The 22,256-nt window shown below is 39.3% G+C and overlaps 1 protein-coding gene and 2 non-coding genes across 3 annotated transcripts; all 3 read right to left on the minus strand.

Moving 5' to 3' along the window:
- Positions 1–1,593: 1,593 nt before the first annotated feature.
- LOC128369750 (double-stranded RNA-specific editase B2-like) lies at positions 1,594–18,260 on the minus strand. The gene is made up of 10 exons (XM_053330827.1): positions 18,218–18,260; positions 16,793–16,879; positions 15,345–16,297; positions 10,409–10,526; positions 7,308–7,476; positions 6,180–6,334; positions 4,745–4,898; positions 3,916–4,097; positions 2,911–3,092; positions 1,594–1,770 (listed from the first exon to the last, which is right to left on the minus strand). The coding sequence occupies exons 1-10, from the start codon at positions 18,258–18,260 to the stop codon at positions 1,594–1,596; spliced, it is 2,220 nt and encodes a 739-aa protein (XP_053186802.1).
- A 2,473-nt stretch (positions 18,261–20,733) lies between these two features.
- Positions 20,734–20,815, minus strand: trnas-uga (transfer RNA serine (anticodon UGA)). Its single transcript has one exon. It is a non-coding gene; the product is annotated as a tRNA-Ser (tRNA).
- A 325-nt stretch (positions 20,816–21,140) lies between these two features.
- trnas-uga (transfer RNA serine (anticodon UGA)) lies at positions 21,141–21,222 on the minus strand. The gene has a single exon. It is a non-coding gene; the product is annotated as a tRNA-Ser (tRNA).
- Between the last annotated feature and the right edge of the window lie 1,034 nt (positions 21,223–22,256).

Here is a 22,256-nt window from a genome sequence, read left to right on the forward strand (position 1 = left end):
AGTCTGTAATGTCCCCAAAAGTGAAGTCAAAGCCAACAGGTGTGTGTGTGTGTGTGTGTGCTGTCATAGGTTACTTTTGGGGGACCACATATCCAGTTGGGGACAAAAGCTGTATCCCAAATTGAGGGAAAAATCTGTTTTTTGGGTCAGTGGTGATGGTTATGGTTAGGGTTAGGATAAGTCTCCAGGAAACTGATGTACGTCTATGTAATGTCCCCATAAGTGACCATGAGCTGATATGTTTGTGTGTGTGTGTGCTGTCATAGGATACTTTTGGGGGACCACATATCCAGTTGTGGACAAAAGCTGTATCCCAAATTGGGTCAGTGGTGATGATGATAGTTATGGTCAGTGTCAGTCTTCAGGATATTAATGTCCTTAAAAGTGTCCATGAGCTGATATTATGTGTGTGTATGTTCTTGTTTATATCACTTCATGGGGACTCACGTTCCATCTGGGGACAATAAGCTGGTCCACTGATTTTAAATCATTCAGTGTCACTTGCTTTTTTTTAGGTGTCCTCCTAAAAAACAAAGTAATCTAGCTTCAGTACTTAAGGTCACCGTTAACACCTGGTTTTAAAATGCAATCTGTATCTTGATACTAATTTCATGGGAATCAATTATTGAATTCTGACATATTTTTGGATATTTTTTGACTCCTCTTCTACCACTTTGTTGTAAATTAATGTAGCTCTTGTCCTCAGGTGGTAGATTAATAGTAAATTATTAGTAATGAGTAATTACAGGACTGACATTGGCTGCTTGTAATTACAGTCTGCGTGGTGTGACTGTTAAATTATGTTTGTCCTCAACGCCACTTCTTAAACATCCTGCTCTGGCTAGGAAGCTGTTTACTTTGAAAGCTAATAGTTAGCTTAGTCTTAACCTTAATTACACGTTTCAGATTTTTTTACTCAAACACTTTATATTGCTTAGTTAAACATACAGAAACAACAGCTTCAATGTTTGTTAGACCGATGAGCTAGAAGCAGCTACGTGGCTGTTTAAGTTTAAACTAGAAAAACAGTTTTTTGGCTACTCAAGCTAACGTTACACACAATGAAGTCTACTCCGGCTTTTGTCTGAATCTGATTTACTTTTGTGTTTGCTTTGTGCTTATTTGCATATTTAAAGATTTTAACTTCTCCATTCTCACAGAGAAAACACACAACTCTCCATATTCAGCCTTTAAAGCAGCGGTGTCAAACATGCGGCCTGTGGGCCAGAACCGGCCCGCCGAGGGGTCCAAACCGGCCCACTTTCCTTCCTGTCTTTTTTTTTCCTTCCTTCCTTTATTTCCTTTTTCCTTCTTTCCTTTCTTCCTTCTGTGCTTCCTTCCTTCCTCCCTTTCTTTCTTTCTTTCTTCCTTCTTTCCTTCGATCTTTCCTTCCTTCCTTCCTGTCTTCCTTTCGTTTCCTTCCTTCCTGTCTTCTTTTTGTTTCCTTCCTTCCTTCCTTCCTGTCTTCTTTACCTTCCCTTCTTCCCTCCTTCCTTCCACCTTTTTAATGATCTGGCCCACATGAGATCAAATTGGACTGTATGTGGCCCTTGAATGAAGACGAGTTGGACACCTCTGCTTTAAAGCGCTCGTTCACACAGCGGCGTTGAATCGACCCACTTCTGGTGGTTTTCTGACCCATGTTCCCAACCCTGCCCCCTGCAGAGCGCCGGTAAACTGCTGCATAGCCCTCTGGTAGCGTCCGGCAGCCATCTTACAACCGGAGTACGTATCCACAGTGTCCTCTGTGATCGATATCTGACCACACAGCTAAGAGAGAAACACAGAAACATACTTTAAAAACATATTTTACTTATAATTGTGTAATTTTACATTTTAACCTCACTACTTTTATTTCAGTAAAGGATCTGAGTACTTCTTCCAACACTGAGAGTCTCAAGAAGCCATGTCGGGACCTGTTATTGACAAATGTCTATTAACAGATAATTTCAGGTCTGTCTTAATACAACACTGATATAGTGCTTGGTCGCTGTAACAGTTCCTGCTCTCCATACTGACCCTGAAGCGACCACAGTCTAAGAAATGGGGCCCAAAATCAGAAATGTAGCAAAATTGAGTTGATATATATTTAAGTTAAAGTATGACTGTATGTTTTGGTTCCTCTGTGACAGGATAAATCTAGTAGTTGATTATTATATCTACGTTTCTGCTGATTAATTAATTGACCGATCATTGCGGCTCTTTTTCTGCTATGACAACACAAAATATTCTCTGTGAAAGAAACGTATCCACTTGAGCCAGCGACTATATGAAGAGCAGACCAGGTCTTTAAAAAAAATGACAGTTTAATTCAGAAGCTTTTAAGAATCTTTAAAAACTGTCCATCGTCTGTCTCGTCCATGTGATATTAAGCTTGGTGAGCTTTTTATCTTCCTGGAATGATTCCAGTTGTTTTTGTAAATAATTACGACTCTGTCTGCCGTCATTAAATTTTAAACTGGGGCCGTTTTGTTCGGCTCAACACTCTTTGCATACATATTTTAATTTCACAGTGGATTAAAAACAAACAGACAAAACAAACCCTGCTTTAAGAAGACACCGTTATAATGCAGCAGTTCTGTTCTGAGGCAGAGCACACACATTATTTATCACTGTTTAAGGAAGATGGATCATTTCTGCAAGCTTATAGACTTTATAAATAATATCTTAATACCTTAAAGATTGCAAACAACTACAAAAAGTTGTATATAAAAATCTAAAAGTCGAACAGAGACAAAAGAATAAAAAAAAAACAAGTTCAGTCGCCTCAAAGTCATCGCTGAGACAGTTTTGTGTTGTGCTTTATGTTAATTAATCTAATAATACTAATTAATCAAACAGCGAATGTCTGATTCTCTTCTCGTGACACGACGCTGTACAAGGTTCAGTGCTTTCCAGACTCCGACCCACCTGCTGCTGCAGCCTCTGCCAGCGGGCGAACAGGGAGCTCCTGCAGAGCCGTGACGGCGTCCCTGAGTCCTTCCTAATCCCTGTGGAGGTGCTGATCTCCTCCAGGCCTCCGTCCCCACAGCTCCAGTTCACGCTGACATTTGGCGCCTTTCCAGCCGGCCGACCCTCGCTGCTGCTCAGACCTGCGTGGAGGAGGAGACAAAAACTGTGGGTTTAGATTAAATGACAGGTTCAAAGTTTGTCCTAAACCAAAAAATCGGGAGCCCGAATGAACATTAAAGCAATCATTCCTCCTGTTCATACTGACCATTAGAAGATCCCTTCATAATGCACTTACAATGTAAAAGTTGATGTGAAGCTAATATGAAGCTTCAGCGTCCAAATGAGTCAAATCTTCATCTTCTATGCTTCAACGTTACAGTGTTTTTAGTAGCAAAGTCTTTTTGTTACTATACTTCCACCACAGCTCAACAGGAAACACTAAGAGGGAATCTGATGCTAAAAAGACTGTAAATGTGTCAGAAATCACTTGATATGACTAACTCACACTGATGAGGCCCAATAGAAGCTTCACAGGAGGAGGACTGTGGATTTAGTCCTCCATCACTTACATTATGAAGGAATCTTCTAATGGTCAGTATGAACAGGAGGAATGATTACAGCAAGAAAAAGAGGTTTAATGTTCCTGTAGGGTCCTGACTGTTGTTTTAGAACAGACTCAATATAAGCTTCACATCTACTTTTTAAATGACTGTGTGGAAACACTGTGGATTTAGTCCTCCATCACTTTACACTGAAAGCACATTTAAAGGTTTTAATAGTCAGTATGAACAGGAGGAATTATTACAGCAAGAAAAAACAGTGTATTGTATATATAACCTTATCAAATACAAATCAAGATGCTATTTTAATGATTTCAAACTTCAATAACAGCTACCACAAACATTCATAACCCATCTAAAAATGAACATTTGGATGGCAGATATCTGTATATATTGGACCTACAGCCGAGCAGCAGCTGCTGTCGCCGGTAGGGGAAGGGCAGGTGTTTGACGGGAGCGGGGCGGCGTGCCATGGCTCGGCCCAGGTGACCCGTGTGGCTCAGCGTGCCCACCGTCAGACTGTGCAGGTAAACCGGCTCCAGCAGGCGGGACAGGAGCGCCCCCTGCAGGCCAACCACGCTCCACCTGTTGAGTTTGATGGTAAAGATTTCCATTAAGACTGTCTAGACTGCAGCAAGCTGTTAACCTGCTGGCCAAAACCAGCTCCTAAACTACATGTGTGATTTATTTAACTTTACATCTATTGAAATCCTAAAGAGAGGAAGTGGAAGAAGAAGAAAAGAGAGGAAGGAATTCTTAGTCAGCTCGAAGGACTGAGGCTGGTTTTGTTGGGTTTTTTTGTTCAGGAGATGAAACTTCACATCTAAGTGAGATTATAACCCAAATCTGGTACTAAAATGAAGAGTCAGCACAAAGGAAAAACAAAAAAAATCTGCTTCTCTTGCATATTTCTCTCTTCTAACTCAAAAGCTTTAAATATTAACTCCACATAAAATGTTTTGTAACTTTGAGGCAGATGAGAAAAAGAAGCAGCTGTTTTACCACAGTGTGAAATAGTGTGGGAGGAAGGGAGGAAGGAAAGGAAGGAAAGAAGGAAGGATGGAGGAAGGAAAGCAGGAAGGGAGGAAAGAAGTAACAGTCAAAACAGGTGGGTCAATTTGACCCGGGAGGACGATACGAAGGTTAAATAATAAAGACACAAATCTACCTTAACCTTTAAAAACATCTCAGGGCTGATTTTTTTTGGGCCACAGTTGACAACTTAAACTCACTTTGCCATTTTGTCGGTGCAGGACATGGTGATGAGCGGTTTCCCTGGCGACGCTCCGTCCCACATCTGATTGGCTCTCCGTGCCGTGACGGGCAGCGTCCCCTCGCCTCCGTCCACCTTCATCCTGAGGTGACAGCGAAACCTCCGGCTGTGATCTGACAGCAGGAGAAGACTAAAGTTTAGAAGGCATGGATGTTCTCTCCTTCCTGCACCGACACTGAGACAAGTATTTAAATTTCATAAACTAAACTGCTTTTTTCTCTTATTTATTTGAGTACAAAAAACCTAAATCTGGTACCAAAGCACCAAATAAGTAGGATATTTTCTTCTGTTTTATAGGTTGATTTTTCTTTTTTGTGGTGTAATCAGGTTTTGAAAGCCCACACTTTTTCTTTCGCCCCTCTTATTTGAGCTCCACAACTGTTTTATGTTCCTAAAACAGACACATTTGGTCTAAAACTAACAAATCTATGGGAATTTCATATTTCTACTTGTTCTTTTATTAGCTAATAATGTTTTTCCTTTCCTTCTTCACCTTTTCAATGCCTTACTTATCAATCAGTTTTTGTCTGGAGGAGAATTTTTGTGCTCCAATCTAAAGGTTTGGGCCTTTTTGTGTGTTTTGTTCTCTTTTGGATTCCAGTGTTGTATTTCTGTTCAGTCCTTTTGGTTTTTTGGTCTTTTGCTTGTTTATATTTGAGGGTGTTTTCTGGGCTTTGATTTTCAGTTCACTCTGTTTCCCTTCTGTCTCCCAACACTCCTCCACGGCCCATTTTTCTCTCCACACCTGCCCTGCATCTGCTTCGTTATTCTTCGTTAGGCCTTCAGTGTTTTTTCCCAGCCAGTCACTTCCAGTCTGCACCTGTTTCCTATTCCCTGTTAGTATTTAAGTCTTTGTTTTTTGTTGAGTTTTTATTGGCTTGTTCATCAAGTTTCATCAAGTTCTCATAAGTTTTTTTGTCAAGTCTCTTTGCTTCGCTCTTTCTGTTTGTTACACATCCAATGAACCTTTAAATACCTTTTTTTGTCGGTCCAGCTGCTCTGCTTTCCATGACACTAAAATCTCATTTAGAGCAGCAACATAGTCAACACAAACTCATACAGTAGATGTTTTTTTCTGCTCTCTCACTCAAATAGTTCCTGCACCCTTCCCTCCTTTCCTTCCTCCCTTCCTTCTGTCGTCTGTCCTTCCTTCCCTCCCTCCTTCCCTTCCTTCCTTTCCTTCCTCCCTCCTTTCCTTCCTTCCATCCTTCCTTCTTCCTCCCTTCCTTCCTTTCCTTCCTCCCTTCTTCCTCCTTTCCATCCTTCCTTCCTTCTTCCTCCCTTCCTTCCTCGACTCGAGGACAACAGGAGGGTTAAAGTATTTATAACAAACATCTACATCAGGAATATAAACTGTCCACCATCGTCTCTCTATATGAGTGTTTTCCTCTCACATGTGGAGGCCGTCTCGTAGGGGCAGTTGAGTCGAGCGTCTCCGCACGGCGACGAGCTGACGTACATGTGGAAGAGAACGCCGTCTCTCAGCCGGAAACCCCCGCAGCTTTTATTTGGTACGAAGATTGATTGTTCCTCGACGTCTGCCGGCTTACTTCAGAGAGGAAAGAAACCATGAAAATGATTTGCATATTCATAAGATCGTGGACTTCTCAGAAAGCGTTCCAAGCAGATTATTTATTATATGAAAAAAAATATGTCTGGAGGGAATCTTTATATAATATATATATTTCTGATGCAAAACTAGAAACATAAAATACATTAAAAAAAATACTACAGCACATTGTTCCACTGTATATGGTCATGTCCAAAAATATATATATGAGATTTTATCAATTAGACTAATGATGGAACCCAATTTTTTCTTTCTGGGCAACATCCATTCTGGGTAACATAAATCGCTTAGAAAAAATCTTTATAAATATGGGAATATTATTATTATAAGAAAAGAGAGTGAAAGCTCTAACGTGGAAAAAGATTGGCACACCAAGTATTACGCAACAGTTCAAAGAATTGTCTTTATATTTACCGTTGGAAAAAATTACATATGCTCTAAAACAGGGGGGTCACATACAGCCCAATTTGATCTCATGTGGGCCGGACCATTAAAAAGATGGAAGGAAGGAAGAAGGGAAGAAGGGAAGGAAAGATGAAGGAACGAAGGAAGGACAGAAAGAAAAAAGAAAGAAAGAAAGGGAGGAAGGAAGGAAGGAAAGAAGGAAGGAAGGGAGGGACAGGTGGAAGTAAGGAAGAAAGGGAGGGAGGAAGGAAGGAAGGCAGGAAGGAAGGAAGGATGGAAGGACAGATGGAAGGAAGGAAGAAAGGGAGGGAGGTAGGAAGGAAGGAAAAGGAAGGAAAGTGGGCCAGATTGGATCCCTCAGCGGGCCTGTTCTGGCCCACGGGCCGCATTTTTAACACTCCTGCTCTAAAAGATAAACAAGAAATATTTCCGAAAATATGAACCTAGTGTTTGTATATTGTCCAAATATGTACGTCTGTGTGCTTTATGTAAAAAAAAAAATATATATATTGTTTAAAAAAAAATATATATATACTACAGCTGTTACCATAGCAGCAGCTCCAGCTGAGCGTACAGGAATCGAACCAACGCTCTTCTGCTGATGACTTCGGCGTGGCAGTCGCTGACCGTACAGCCTCGGTCGATCACGTTGTCCAGGTCGAGACATTTGGTCCCCGTAGCTAGAGACACGACCTGGGCCGATCTGAGGTCAAATCCTGTAGGAAGAGGAAGAAGAGGAAGAGGAGAGGAAGAAGAGAAAGAAGAGGAAGAAGAGGAAGAAGATAAAGAGGAGAGGAAGAAGAGGAGAGAAAGAAGAGGAAGAGGAGAGGAAGAGGAGAGGAAGAGAAGAGGAAGAAGAGGGGGAAGATTTGTTGGCGACTCAGATGGAGAAAGAAAGAAATACAACACGATAGAGTTCAAACAAGACGTCTCATTTGATTCTCACAACAGGAAAACAAGACATATCCTCTTTACTCCCCTCCTCCTCTTCCTCCTCTTCCTCTTCCTCTCATCCGATCCGGAGCGCGTTAACAGGCTCAGACGAGCTAATGAAAAGTGTTTGATTGAACAATCACTCCAGCGGCTCAGAAACAGGCCTTGTTATAGAGCTGTTGTGTTGCGGTCATCAAAGATTCACAGAACGGTGAGAGATGACTACTGCCTCCTCTGCAAGAAGGAGCCACCGGGTAATCTGAGGTAACGTGTGTGTGTGTGTGTGTGTGTGTGTGTGTGTGTGTGTGTGAGGACATCTGTGTGTCTTTCTTCTGTTGCTCCACATGTAAAAAACAATAATAAAAAATAACAGTGGTGGTGGTTTTGTAACATCTTCTCTTGCTGATGTCAATAATCTGTTCTACCTCTGAGTTATGATCGTGTTTCCTCACTTCCTGTTCCCTGTATTATTGAGTCATCATTTTATAACATTACATTATGGGGGTGGTGTGTGGGTCAGTCACAAATAAGGTTTTGGCAAGATGAGTAATTCAAAAATATCTAACCCTCCTGTTGTCCTCGAGTCAAGAAAGGAAGGGAGGAAGAAGGAAGGAAAGTAGGGAAGAAAGGAAAGAAGGGAGGAAGGAAGGAAGGAAAGGAAGGAGGAAGGAAAGGAAAGAAGGGATGAAGAAGGAAGGAAAGGAAGGAAAGGAGGGAGGAAGGAAAGAAGGAAGGAAGGAAGGAAAGAGATAGAGAGGAAGGAAAGAAAGAGAAGGAGGAAAGGAGGAAAGAAGGAAAGAAGGAAGAAAGTAAGGGAGGAAAGGAAAGAAGGGAGGAAGAAGGAAGGAAAGGAGGAAGGAAGGAAGGAAGGGAGGAAGGAAAGAAGGAAGGCAGGAAAGAGAGAGGAAGGAAAGAAAGAGAGAAGGAGGGAGGGAGGAAGGAAGGAAGGGAAGAAAGAAGGAACAGTCAAAACAGACAATTTGACCCAGGAGGACGACAGGAGGGTTAAAATAGTTTTAAAAGCAGCATCAGGTTTGTTAAAATGTACAAAATCTGAAGGCGGAATTGAGAAATTATAAATACTATGCTGCTTAAATATCGGGGGGAAAACCATACTAATAATATTGCTGCCAAGAAGACACTAATAGCTTGACATATTGTATTTTTGTTAGATTTATGTAATTTGAAATGATATTTGCACCATTTTTTAACCAAAAGTAAGACTGAATGCTCCTGAAAATGTCAAATGGTGTAAATATTTTATCACCTATAGTACAGTGTATTTAAGTGGACTTATACAAATAATGACTTCATTTAAAAAACATCAAATTAAAAGAAACATTTTGGAGTCATCCTTCATTTAAATGTTAAAGCATTTTGTCAATATTGAGCAGGACATATCATAAAAACAACCAATTTTTCTAAACTATTTGAGACAAATTATGTAAAATATGTTACAAAATATATTGTTGCATTGCTAAAAGTGGATAATATTTATTCCACATTTTAGTTCACATTTATTTTCCTGCATATAATCAGATTTTACTGAAAAAATACTGTCCATCCATCCCAAATATGTTTGTGTTTTACATTTTATTTTGTTATAATTCAGGAAGGTTACTTACTTTGGGCTTTCTGCTCCATTAAGACGCAAAACCCTCATTTAAATACTGTTTGCACCTGTTTTCATTTACGTGGTTATTCTTCGTAGATCACCCGCAAAACGCACGCTTACTAAACGCGCAATTTATTCCCCTTTATTTGGGATCTTAGTAAATCAGCTCCTCTGTGTACTTCAGCAGCTCCTCATGAACAGTCATAAAGGCTCCTCTTATTCATCCTCACTGTCATTATTCACAACATGAGGTCCAGATGTAGTTTTGACTAATATTATCATAATGAATAATTTCTGTGTGAGCACTTTTTTGAACACCAGAGAAGAATTAGACGAAAAAAACAGCACATAAGGAGAATCCATGTGCTGCATAACTTCTTTCTTTCTAATTATAAAGTTATGTATTACATCCACCAGGGGGCAGCACCGAGTCAAACGTTTATGACAAACAACAAACTCAAAAACAAACATGGCGACTATGGAGGAGCGATTGATAATGGTCCTCTCTTGCATAAAAGACAAAAACGATATGTTTAAAGTATAGACTGTATAAAAGAAATGTTTAAAGTTTCTAACCAACTCGCAAAACCTTTCCTCAAAAAGTTCCGCCATTGTTATTTCTTTTTCGTCTCTCACTAGCGCTACGTATCGAGTAGTGACAGCAACACTGCCTCCCCATGGTTTCCGGTGGTACTGCTCCGTTTGGTCTGTAGCCGTAAGCTTTATGGAAACGTGCAGAAAAACGGACGAAATGAACCGGAGCACGGACAGAAAACTCCGCCTGTATCCGTATCCGTATTTAACATTGAGCATAAATGGACCTTAAGACCTCTTCATTCCTACCTGACACTTACAGTTTCCATTACACATTAAAAGGGAATATATTCAGGTTATGGTTTATGATCAATCCAAAGGGAACTTGTAAGTATAACTACTAACCTTCTTCTCCCCTACATCCACTAATATTACTACTACTATATGTGGAAGCTGTGGTTCATGTAACAGTTCAACATGTTTATTTCTATAGGACATGAACTCTCAGCGACCTCTTCAGTGTCGTCTTACATCAGACCTGTCAGAGTTTTTTTTGACGGACTCACCTCGGGTCATTACGATCCCCGCCAGGACTTTGTGACGGGCGTGCGAGGTAGAGAAGCAACTGTCTGTCAGCTCCGTGTATTTCTCTCTCACCAAGTGGAAGATTGACTCTGCGAAGAACTGAAAGAGGAAGAAATGAGAGAGAGAGAGAGAGAGAGAGAGAGAGAGAGAGAGAGAGAGAGAGAGAGAGAGAGAGAGAGAGAGAGAGAGAGTTTTATTTCAGTTTTAGGAGTGTATTTATCATTATTCTGTCTATGTATGTCTAGCTATTTTCTATTTTGACATGTTTGCTCCTTTTCTGTGTGCCTTCAAAATGTTTATCTAGAAGAGTTATTTCAATTTCAATGATTTATGATTGTTTTATTGTTAAATGAATGATGCTCTCTTAGGGCTGGGCAATTAATCGAAAAATAATCGAAACCAGCATTTAGAAACTCTAATTAACTTAATCTTGCTCATGTCAATTAATGGTGGTGTTCACTGTTGCCATGACAACAAAGGTTGCATATCTTTAAGGAATTTGAAAACATGTCTCCAGTGATGATTTTAACCCAAACCATGATCTTTACATACTTCTAATCAAGTAAACTAGACATTAACCACAGCGTCACACCTTAAAACATCTTCATTTTCACTCCCTAAAGATACTCATGTGTGAGGGCAGCAGTGGAAAATACTAAACTAAAGAAACTGTGAAAATGCATCATTGTTCATCAAGGGTGGAGATAATTGTTCATTAATCGTAATCGAGGTTAAAAGTTCAATTAATCGTGATTCATTTTGATTTTTGCCATAATCGCCCAGCCCTATGCTCTCTTGATATAAACATCTCTAATAAATCCTTCAGAGCTACAACCCAGGAACAAAGTCCCAAAAAGTGCTAAAATATTTTTTTCTTGTTTTTTTAAGAAATGAAACCTCCTGTTGTCCTCTGGTCAATTTTGACCCTGGAAAACAACAGGCATTAACTAAAAAATGAGGCATATTGACCATAATTTCCAAAAAATAAGTGTCAAACCTGTATAGTTGGCTATAAAGGTCTACCACAGAATTGGGTGATAATTTATACCTTATGCTTTATAAGCAGTCAAACAAAACCAAGTTCATTTTGACCCACGAGGACAAAACTTGGTTGACAGGAAGAAAACAGGAAGCCGGTTAAATGAATAAAAACAGCAAACTTGACATATTTTAGATGTTTCAGGCTTTGCTGTCCTCTGTTAACTGCTCCTATTAATTAAATAAAGGAAAAACACAATATATGTAAATGATAAATGTATATGATGTTGATTTGGAGAGGAGTTTAAAACCAGTCAAAATTAAAGGTAGTACACATTTATAGTGTCATAGATAGGCAAAGCAATTACCAGATATTTTATGAAAAGTTGGCTGAAGTCTCTGCACGCTACATCCTGTTAAAAATACATTCAAACCTGAGGACATTGTGACTTCTGCTGTCTTATTTTCTTCTGGACAACAGCCCCCCGAAAACTTTCCAACAAAGTCTTTAGGGAACCACCAACAGCTGTGACATTCACCTGGACAGCCAGTACAGTATGGGCTTGCCAAAAATCTCCTGACAGTCTGTCAATGATGGCCAAGAGTCGTCTGTCTCTAAACTCCCCCAGCAGGAAGAGGAAGAGATGTCGCACTTACCTGTCAAAATATGCCTAATTATATTTTTTAGAGGACTGTCATTCTCATGGCAGACATCAGGCAGATACAGTTAGTTGCCATATGTGCAGCAAGATTCAACGAAATGCCCGAAGGAGCATTTAAAACAAAACGACTGTGTGGAGTCTTGATAGGAGGAAGAGGAGGACGAGACATCAGAACATATTTTACTTGTCTGCCGATAAGCCCATCAGTCTGTTTCCTCAGCTTGGAGAAATATTTGAGTCTGAATTGAGCTGCAAATAATTCATATTTGATCCATTTTCTATGTGTTTGATGGGTAAACTGAACTTCTTGCTGATTGTCTGAACTTTAAACTACTTATTGCACCCTCATACTGATGACTGCCCTCATCAGAATACACCATGAAATGATTTGGATGTCATGTTTTATGCATCTGTGATGACTGGAGAAATAAAACCAACAATAATATCACAAGGTTTGGGAAACATCTGGTCCAGTTTAAATTAATAGGTAGAATATGGCAATAATACAGTCAGGTAATGGATAGGAACCTTTACTGATATATAATCACCTTTATAAAATAGTCATTACGAGAGTTTTAGCACACAGCATCATATTTCCATGCAGCATCATCATCATCATCTCATTGGAGTCAAATATTGAGTCTCTTTTTTCTCTGGTTTGGTCAACACCAATGGAGAAAAATATCTGGCTCTTTAGCGGCTCAAAGCTCCACTCTGTTCACCAGCTAATCTGCAGCTAACTGTGTCTGTTATTATTCTGTTGGTTATTTGGTGCTGAGCAGGAAGTCTACAGTGTTTTTGCTGAAATCTCCTCACAGACTGTCGGTTTGCATTGCAGCCTGTTTGAAGCCCAGAGTTGCTGCTTATAGTCAGTGCCATCATTTCTGTTTGAAGCATAAAGCAAACATGCAGACTTGATATGAATTTCAATTTTTTTTGTCTAAAATATTACAAGCCTATCTCTGAAATTACATTCATTACTTAATAGTTGACCCAGTTACATTATTTTGGCAAACGCTGCCTGGATTTTGTTTAGAGAGACAATATTTAATTAACAACATTTTCACATTTTTTGGACTAGATAATATGATGTGGCAGGCATTACTTGTTTCGCCACAAAATGCATTTGCTGTTAAAAAAGTAATTAGGTTAGGGTTAGGGTTTAATCATTAAGATATCTAATTTTCCAATAAAATATAGAATTGGCCTGTAAATAAATCAAATATGTGTTAGTGTAATTTAATTTAAGCGTATTGTTACAGACACAAACGATGACCCTTAAAGTTGGAGTGGTGGACTTTTGTCTCCCCCTTGTGGCAGTGAGAGTAATTACAAAAACACTGCTAATGTTCTTACGTCATAAGCTCTGCTCTAGCCTACTCTGTCGCTACTGTTGTGGAAGTAAAATTGTGGATAAATTATTTTGAGTGTCACACAAACCCCTACAAAATGACTCATCAGAATTGGATCCATTTGGCCCATTTTGCAAAGTCTAGAAAAGCTGCACGATTAAATTATTTTATCATCCATGTTCAAGTTAGCTGATGGCTAACTGGGAGGTAGCTACTTGGCCAGCTCTGCCCATTGAGCATGCTCAGTATGTCAAACCCAACGCAGGTTTAAAAACTCTCTTATACTGTGAAATACAGAGATTTACCTGGTGATGACTGGCTTAATCAGCATTATGTGAACTCATTTAGCAAGAGCTTGAATGTAACAGACTATAATTTATGTGTAAAAGCTCTACGCTGCAGGTTTAAATATCTCAGCTTCTCTCATTTTATAACAGCAGGTGTTATTTTGGAGCTAAACGCTGCTCAATGTATTCTGGATGACAGTGGCACCACAAGGTCGTGTGTAATGAGTGTGTTAAACAATTATCTGTCAGATTATTATGCTCTTCACACCGCCTTCCCGCTCCACCTCAATCTCCTTGGTCTGCTGCCGCTCCTCCTTCATCCCTAATGTGCTGTAATAATGTTCATTAATGCGTCACGCCGCCTGACAGACAGTTCATACGGGGAAGGGAGTGATGCTAAATGATGGAGTTGAATGTTGGAGAGCTGTGAACAAATCGTCTGCAAGACAAAGAGGAGAAAGAAAGTTTTTTTTCAAACTGTTCATTTACTAAGTTTTGGGGGTAACTGCCTGCAGCCGTGCAAGAAAAAATCACCTGTTTGAGCATCAAAATCCATTTCCTCTTCCTCTCTCTCATCGAATCACCCATCAGGGTTTAATAAAGCGCCTACATGTCGGTCTTTTCTTTGCATATTCGAATGACAAACAGGTTCGGCATTAGAATCACAATGCTCAGTCACTTCCCTCAGCTCTGAAACAAATCTTCTTGTATTCATAAAGCACAACAAGCGAAAGACGTCAAGGACAATCCTCAGAGGCTCAGAGACATAATGAAGTTGTTTAGATGCTACAGACGAGCAATACAGGACAGCATCCGGCTCTCAGGCCTCAGGACATGATGGCCATGCTGATGTGTGGCACACTCCATTTGGTAGCATACGACGCACCTCAGACCCATTTATCCAGACTATTTAGAAGACTGGTGAAAAACTGGAGAGATAAAAAGGGCGAGCTCAGTGTCACTGCTTCACATGTAAAGGACATTGACTGATACTGCTTTTGAGTTTTATTTCTTTTCTTTTCAAATTTCTCACATCTCTCCATACCCAGTGTAAAATGTTGATCTCTTCCAATGTAGACTTTAGACACTTATCTACTTACGCCACACATTTCCATGTTCCCACCCAACAATGCTTCTGCAGTACAGTTTTGTTTTACTGTTATGTCTATTTTTTTTTTTCCCTAAATTTGTGCTTGTATTTAGTTTAGTGTAGTCTACTATGATTAATAATTAAACTTACCATATCAATAGCTAGTAAAAGGTTTTTGGTCAGTTTTACACCAAAGAAGTTGGCAGTATTCATTATTGTCCAACATTAAATTGACAGCATGTACATTGACTACACAGGTAGTAAAAACACTCAATATATGGTCTAACTATAGTGCTATAGATCCATGGTGAATGGAGGAGGATCCATTAGAATCAGGTCACAGTTCAGGCTGCATCAGGCTCATTTGTGGAGCCTGCCGGCCAAAGACCTTGGTTCAGTCTAGACTTTCTAGCTGTGAGATAAACATTGAGCCACTGTATCTGAACAATCTACTCATGTGCTCCACTTAAGCTTCTCAAAATATATCTACAGAACTGTATACAGTGTGGTGGTATCAGATTTGTGTTGAAGAAGGCGGTATTACTCACCTGAGGTAGCTGATCTTTGGCTCTGCTGCCCTGGAGGCCCATCACCTTCCTCTCTGGTCCTAAACTGATGTTGTAAAGAGATTGTAGAGCTGCTGCTGCTGCCTGAGCCTTGGCCAGCCTTTTACTGTGACCACACCCTTCAAACACCCTCCCCTCCACCCTAACAACCATAACAAAACTCCTCATGGGCCTGCCATGAACTCTCTCCGTCAGGCAGACATATCTGAGTCCTGGTCGCAGCTCATTGAGCAGCGCCACTGGGCTGAGGCGCTCTAAAAGTGAAGCGCTAAGGGCTCGTCTTTTTGGATTTGTCGAGGAGACCAACAAGTCCAGCGTGAGTCGAACGAGTCGCCTGTGGTTGTATGTGCTGGAGAAGACCTCCTTTTTTGCTGTGTTGCATTTCAGGAGATCACAGTTTTCATGCAGCAATGGCTCAAAGTCTTTGGGGAAGGCGTCATGGTTGTCCAGTTTATCTGTTGTAAAATCCGTAGGTGTGTTGACGAAGCTCCCCATGGTGGCGTGAGCCTGTGAAGCATTCGGGAACTGGATGAAGGACCGCAGAGCCAGCTCTGCAGCCCTCATCTTGGCCTGTTTCTTTGTCGGTCCTTGACCCTCGAAATGGAGACCGTTTACCTCCACGCCTACGGAAAACACTGGAGCGTGCAGAGGGCCTGTCTTTGATATGATCTCATACTGTAGACCTGGTTTTAGCTCGTTCAACTGCACCAGTGCATTCTTCTGAGTGACGGCCCAGGCTGCTCTTTTACAAGTCAAATGGCTTTGGTAGAGCAGCCGGTCGATCCCGTCCACCAATGGCTGTTTCCTCTTCAGAGCTCTAGGTCCATGTCTGGGGAAAGTTGTGCAAAAAGTTGATGGATGAAACTTTCGTAGAAGGTGGCAGTCCATTTGGATTTTATCTTCCTGATTCTCTTTCACCTCCAAACTGCTTGTGCCTGTTGACAGATTAAAATCGTGATTTAAAACATAATGGGTAACATTTTTTTGTGCTGGTATTATGGAAAACAAGGGAAAACCAGGTAAAGTTGCTGCATTATTCATTAGGTCATATTCTGATTGACTGAGAGGTGATCATTAATAATGCTGAAAAAAGACATTCACAATCACTATTTTATGGTCCAGGAGACTATTTTATACAATATGATGACTACAACATGTTTATGCTGATTTTTAATATACACAGGTCAAACTTGTATATTTTATAGATAGAAATGTGTATCAGCTGATCAAAAATGGAAAAGATTATGCATTTTATTACAAATATTGTATACTGTGAGTCACATTAGGAAAAATCAGGTCCAAAAAAAATGTGTATATGGTGTTTTTACAGCACTCAAATGTAGAAATTGACCGTGAACAGTATGTAAAGGTTAAAAATATTCCAAAATCTAAGCAGAACATTTGGCTGAAAATGGAGGATAAACTTTTACTTGAATTATCTGCGTCCTCAGCTGACGATGCTCCGTTATCCCAGTGTCTAATGGGAGGGATGAGGGTTGATAGCATGTTGCTCTGTCCTGAAAAACAAAATCACAAAATGTACAAATGTTGAGTATTATCACCACACACAGCAGTGAAACATTACTATCATGTATTTCTACTATACATAAAAACCAACTAATATCTGACATGTTTATGTGAAAGAAAAGAGCCCAATTAGAGTCACATGCTGGCTGCTTATACTGCTTAGTTTTATATTCACTCCCAACCATAAAAGTAATGAAATGGACTGAGGTAAACACTTCCGTGGCGATAGTGCAAACGTAATGTGCGAGGTTGGGAGGGCCATTAGAGTTCCCGCTAAATGAACGGAGTGAAAACAAACAGAAAGGCGGCTCGGAGCCACCTGCAGTAATTGAAAGGTGTCGGTGATAAGGACTGAGGTTTTCAGACAGGAAGCATCCAGGGGCTTAAAGTGAATGACCAGTTTCGTCTTATTAACCCAGTCACACAGCTTTCGAATCAGGCACAATCGTTTTCCATCAGATTTCAGCGGATTTGGCGAATAGTTTTAAGGTTCATGAAAGCTGGGACCCTGCTTGTGATTGCTATTTTTTTTTTTTAGTTTTTCAGTTAAGGATAAGAAAACATCCCACTTTTTAAAATTCTTGGACAATAATTGAAGCTGTTTAATGATTCAGACAATGATTAATCAATTAACTGAATCACTGACTGAGAGAAAATGAATCTGCAGCCATTTTAATAATTGATTAATCATGTTTGAGTCATTTTTAAGAAGAAAAAAGAAGCTTAAAATTCTCTATTTTTAGTGTGAATAATTTCTAGTGTCTTCTGTCTATCTTTTGGTTGTGGACTATTGGTTATATAAATTAAAAAGGAGATTAATTGACCAGTTTCTCAATTGTGAATACATTCTGGTTCATTTAGTCATCTGTGACAGGAAATGAAGTCTTTGAGGAAACAGCAATCAACATTTATTACCATTTCTTGTCATTTTATGGATCAAACAACTGATCAATTAATCGAGAAAATAATAAACAGATAATGAAAATAATGAACTGTTGCAGAAAATTTTAGCCCTTTTTTACACTTAAAATTAAACAGCATGTCTTTTTTGTTTGTTAGATTCTTTTTTAAATGGTAGATTTCCATCTTCACAGCAAGTAAACATTCAGGTGAGTAGCATTAATTCAAGCTCGTAACAATAAATGTCAAAAAAATATTGTTTCAAGGTACTTCATTACCATGTTTCTCCAGATTTGGTGGGTTTCATTATTACCAATGTCTTCTGTCACCTTGCTCGACTTTTCTTTGGAAAAGCTACCCTGAATCTTGTTGTTTTTTTGTGTTGAAAACTGCTATGAGGAGTTCCCTTCAACGCTGTAATAGATCACCTGCTGAGCCCTGTTGGGCCATGAACCAAACTGGTGACCCCATTTGTCCTTGTTTGGATTTATCCGGTTCCCTGTCGGCATTTACGGAGCTGCATGTAAGGCAGAATACACTCCTCTATACAGACATAAAAACAGTGAAATATGATCTGCAGAGGCAATTATATTTAATATCTACTGTTTATAAAATATTAATGCTTTGCCTGCTGCACATAAAATATACTACAAATCAACATCAAAGTAATGAGCCATTTAAAGTTAGTATTATTCATTTTTAAAGCTATAATTCTCTGTGTGCACCATTGGTTGTTGCAATTGTTTTCCCAAACAGATACATTATGAAGCATTGTAAGATAAGAAAATGATGCGTTTTTTTATTTTACCTCCAGTCAACCTCAAAGGAAATTAATATTGCCAGGACTGCAAGCAGCATAGAGCTTTAAATGGATGAATTATAGGTAAAATTTGATGCTTTGAGCTGATCTAACTGAAAATAACTGTAAAAACGCAACATAATCCTAACACAACCACTAAAAGATAAAATATGAATGTTTCCCTGGATTTTTCCAATTTTCTAGAGTTTAACTGCCCAAATCTCACTGAAAATTGCTGTAAAACTGTGAAATTGCCTGTTTTTAAAAGCATATAATTATTCAATTAAGTTGTTTTAATCCTGACACAACCACTTAAATATAAAAGATGAATGTTTTCCTGGATTTTCCAACTTTCTAGAGTTGTCATTTTAGTGCCTGTTTGGCCCGTTTTTACCCCTGATAACTGGTGATTATGGAGGGCACTGCAATGCAAACTGCAAGTCATTAGAATAATGAAGAGTGCAGACTAAACTATTCTGCATTAACCTTGCACCTTGCAGTTATATTAGGCGTGTGATGCCATTAAGCGGTGGGTTTGATATGAGCGAGAGCGGTGAGATGGGATGTGAATGTAATGATGTGAGTCTGGAGCTTCTGAAGGCAGCGGCAGGTGGAGGTTGGAGGTGTTTTAATGACCTGCATCATCACGGCTAATGGAGCCATTTATTTTAGGACCAAAAAGATAACAACTGTGTTTGTCTTTGGGTAACATCGGCTAAGCCCTCGCGCCTTCCCACACATCCTGTCATTTTCACTTTTTCACTCATCTCACACCTACAAAAACTCTCTCTTACTTGTGTAAATCATGTAGGAGTTAAACTGGATCTAAACAGAGGTTAATCGGGCTGCGACTTGGAAAGTTTTTTTTTTAGTCAAGCAAATTTGATTCATAACACTTTGTTTGTTTAATGTGCTTTTTAAAATTTTATTTTACAATTAATTAGTTTTGGTTCCACATATATGGCATTTATATTATGTTTATGGTTTGAATCTGTGTGCTTTGGTTTGTTAGTTTGCCTAGTGGATATTCCACTCATTCATGACTTTTCTTCACTCTTAACTTGATTTTAACTGAGGGTGGTCTGAGTCACATTATGATTGAATCTCAGTATAAATTAAAAGAGTGTAAATTACATCTGTACAGTATGGCCACATTTTAAAGACATTAAATAGTCAGGTAGGCGTCGGCATCCCACATCCCAAAATAAATGTGTTAAAAGGCCACTTAACTCTGCCTCTTCCTGTCATCTCAAGCTGCATGTAAAACAGCTACAAATGAGCTATTCTCATGCAAAGGAAAAATAAGGAGAGCCCATACAACAGCATCACTTTGTGATCTCTACGATGTGCCATCTCATGACTGAAGGAGGTAGCTGAGCCAGCACTAGCCCTAACAAGCCTCATCACTGGCTGTGATTACCCTCTTAGTGTACATGCAATGTTCATAAATACAAAGAGAATCACTTTTATTGAACCTTCACTGTGCAAATATGTCTTCTGAAGTAACTGTATACCCTTATTGTCCCATTAGTGACCAAGTTAATGAGCGAACGAGTATGCAAACTGACAATTACTCATTTTATTTGAAATGTAAGGGTGAGGTAAGCCCCTCGAGGGGTACTATCTTGTTTTCAACTTGTTTTCTAACTGCAAACAACATGAAAATTAACAGACAAGTCAACAAACAAATATTACTAATAATGATGAAAATAATTAAGCAAGCAACATAAAACAAACAGCCAAACACACACAAACAAACAAATCCCAAAGCTCTACATATTTGTTATAAGCAGATCATCAAGACATTAGTAACTACCAGACCGAACAAAATAGTTAAGAGTCTACCAAAAAACTAAAAGGGTAGAATGGGTAGTAAAAAGAGAGAATAGTAGAGAGAGAAAAATATGTGGTAGTGAAAGATGAAAGTAAATACAGCCAAAAACAAGACCAAATACATTTAAGGTAAAAAAAAGCAAAAAGGTATAGAAGAAAAGCAAAGAAATGCATCTGACTGAGTTTGGCAAAGTATTTCAGTCTGCTGGAGCATATAAAGTAAATCTAAATAATATTATTATATAAGAAGGGAAACTACTGCTGCATTAGGTTTATTTGTATACCTACAAGGTAAATATTAAAGTCAAAATTCGCTGTGAGTAGGGTTCGAACCTACGCGGGGAAACCCCATTGGATTTCAAGTCCAACGCCTTAACCACTCGGCCATCACAGCTGTCTGACTGCTCTCTTTTTATAAGGAAGGAGTATTTTGAGGTTTTTGTGTCTTCATTGTTGCTCCAGTACCCTTGGTACCACAATCAGCACAACCTTAGGGCCAGAAAAGTCAGAAATGAGAGGACTTTCCTGTAAAACTCCCACCTCCTAAAATGTACCCAGAAGTTCCTTACAGTTAAAGGTTCAATTAACTTCAAATGAATGAGGTTGTATGGAGTGAAGACCAACTGCTACTAAAGGACAATCAGTTAACATCTGTCCTTTGAAGCATAGTGGGACTTGTAATGAGGGAGGAACAACAGAAGCATTCACATTTTCTCACACGCTGTGAGTAGGGTTCGAACCTACGCGGGGAAACCCCATTGGATTTCAAGTCCAACGCCTTAACCACTCGGCCATCACAGCTGTATTACTCCTCTAGTTTTATAAGGAAGCAGTTTTTTCAAGTTTTTGTGTCTTCATTGTCGCTCGAGTACCCTTGGTAACACAATTGGCACAATCTTAGAGCCGTTTCCACAGCAGGAACTTCGGGGCTGTGACCGTTGGTAAATGTCTCCACAGCAGGAACCTCTCTTGAAGGAAAATCTCCTGGAACTTTTACAGGAGCAAAACAAGTCCCTGTCTCAGGGTATGTACTCCGTGCGACTTTGAAAAATTCTTGGGTGGGGCTTGAGGTTGGCTTAGTGCTGATTGGGTATACTTAGGCTGTGTCTCAATTTGGACCCAACTGCGAGGCTGCATCCTCGAAGGACGCGGCCTTTGCGGCCTTCGAAGGATGCAGCCTTGAGGAACCTCCGAAGGACGCATCAACCGTTGTGAAATGAGACGGTCTAGCCTTCGAGGCATTTCCTGGTTGCGTCACCAGCTGTTCCCGCCCATAAGACGAGAAAGACGTCTCGACCGAAAAGACGGTGAAAAAGCTGACAAAATTATGAGAGAAGAAAGGAGAAGAATAAAGGAAAGGAGAAGAAAGAAGGAAAACACACAAGAAAGAAAGAAAGAAAGAAAGAAAGAAGAAGAAAGAAGGAAAACACAAAAGAAAGAAAAAAAGAAAGAAGAAGAAAGAAGGAAAACACACAAGAAAGAAAGAAAGAAGGAAAACACACAAGAGAAAGAATAATAAAATAATAATAATCTGTAAATAGTTATTTCTGATGTAATTTTTGTAAATAGTGAAATGTTTCATCACTTGATAATAAAAGAAAATATTTAATCCCTTGTTCTTCCTGAACAGTAGCACTTTATGCAACCCTGTTATAAATTGTACTGAAGTTGTAAATACTAAATGGAATAGACGTGTAACAATGAACAATATTTTTTATTTAATAACAACATAAAACATCAAAATCTTCACAATCAAATAAAAAATAAAGAAAAATCATAAATAAACACAGTTCATAAATAAAATCAAATTACACACATCTATATAGATGTATATT

This window comes from Scomber japonicus, chromosome 12 (assembly GCF_027409825.1).
Source record: "Scomber japonicus isolate fScoJap1 chromosome 12, fScoJap1.pri, whole genome shotgun sequence".
Taxonomy (NCBI): domain Eukaryota; kingdom Metazoa; phylum Chordata; class Actinopteri; order Scombriformes; family Scombridae; genus Scomber; species Scomber japonicus.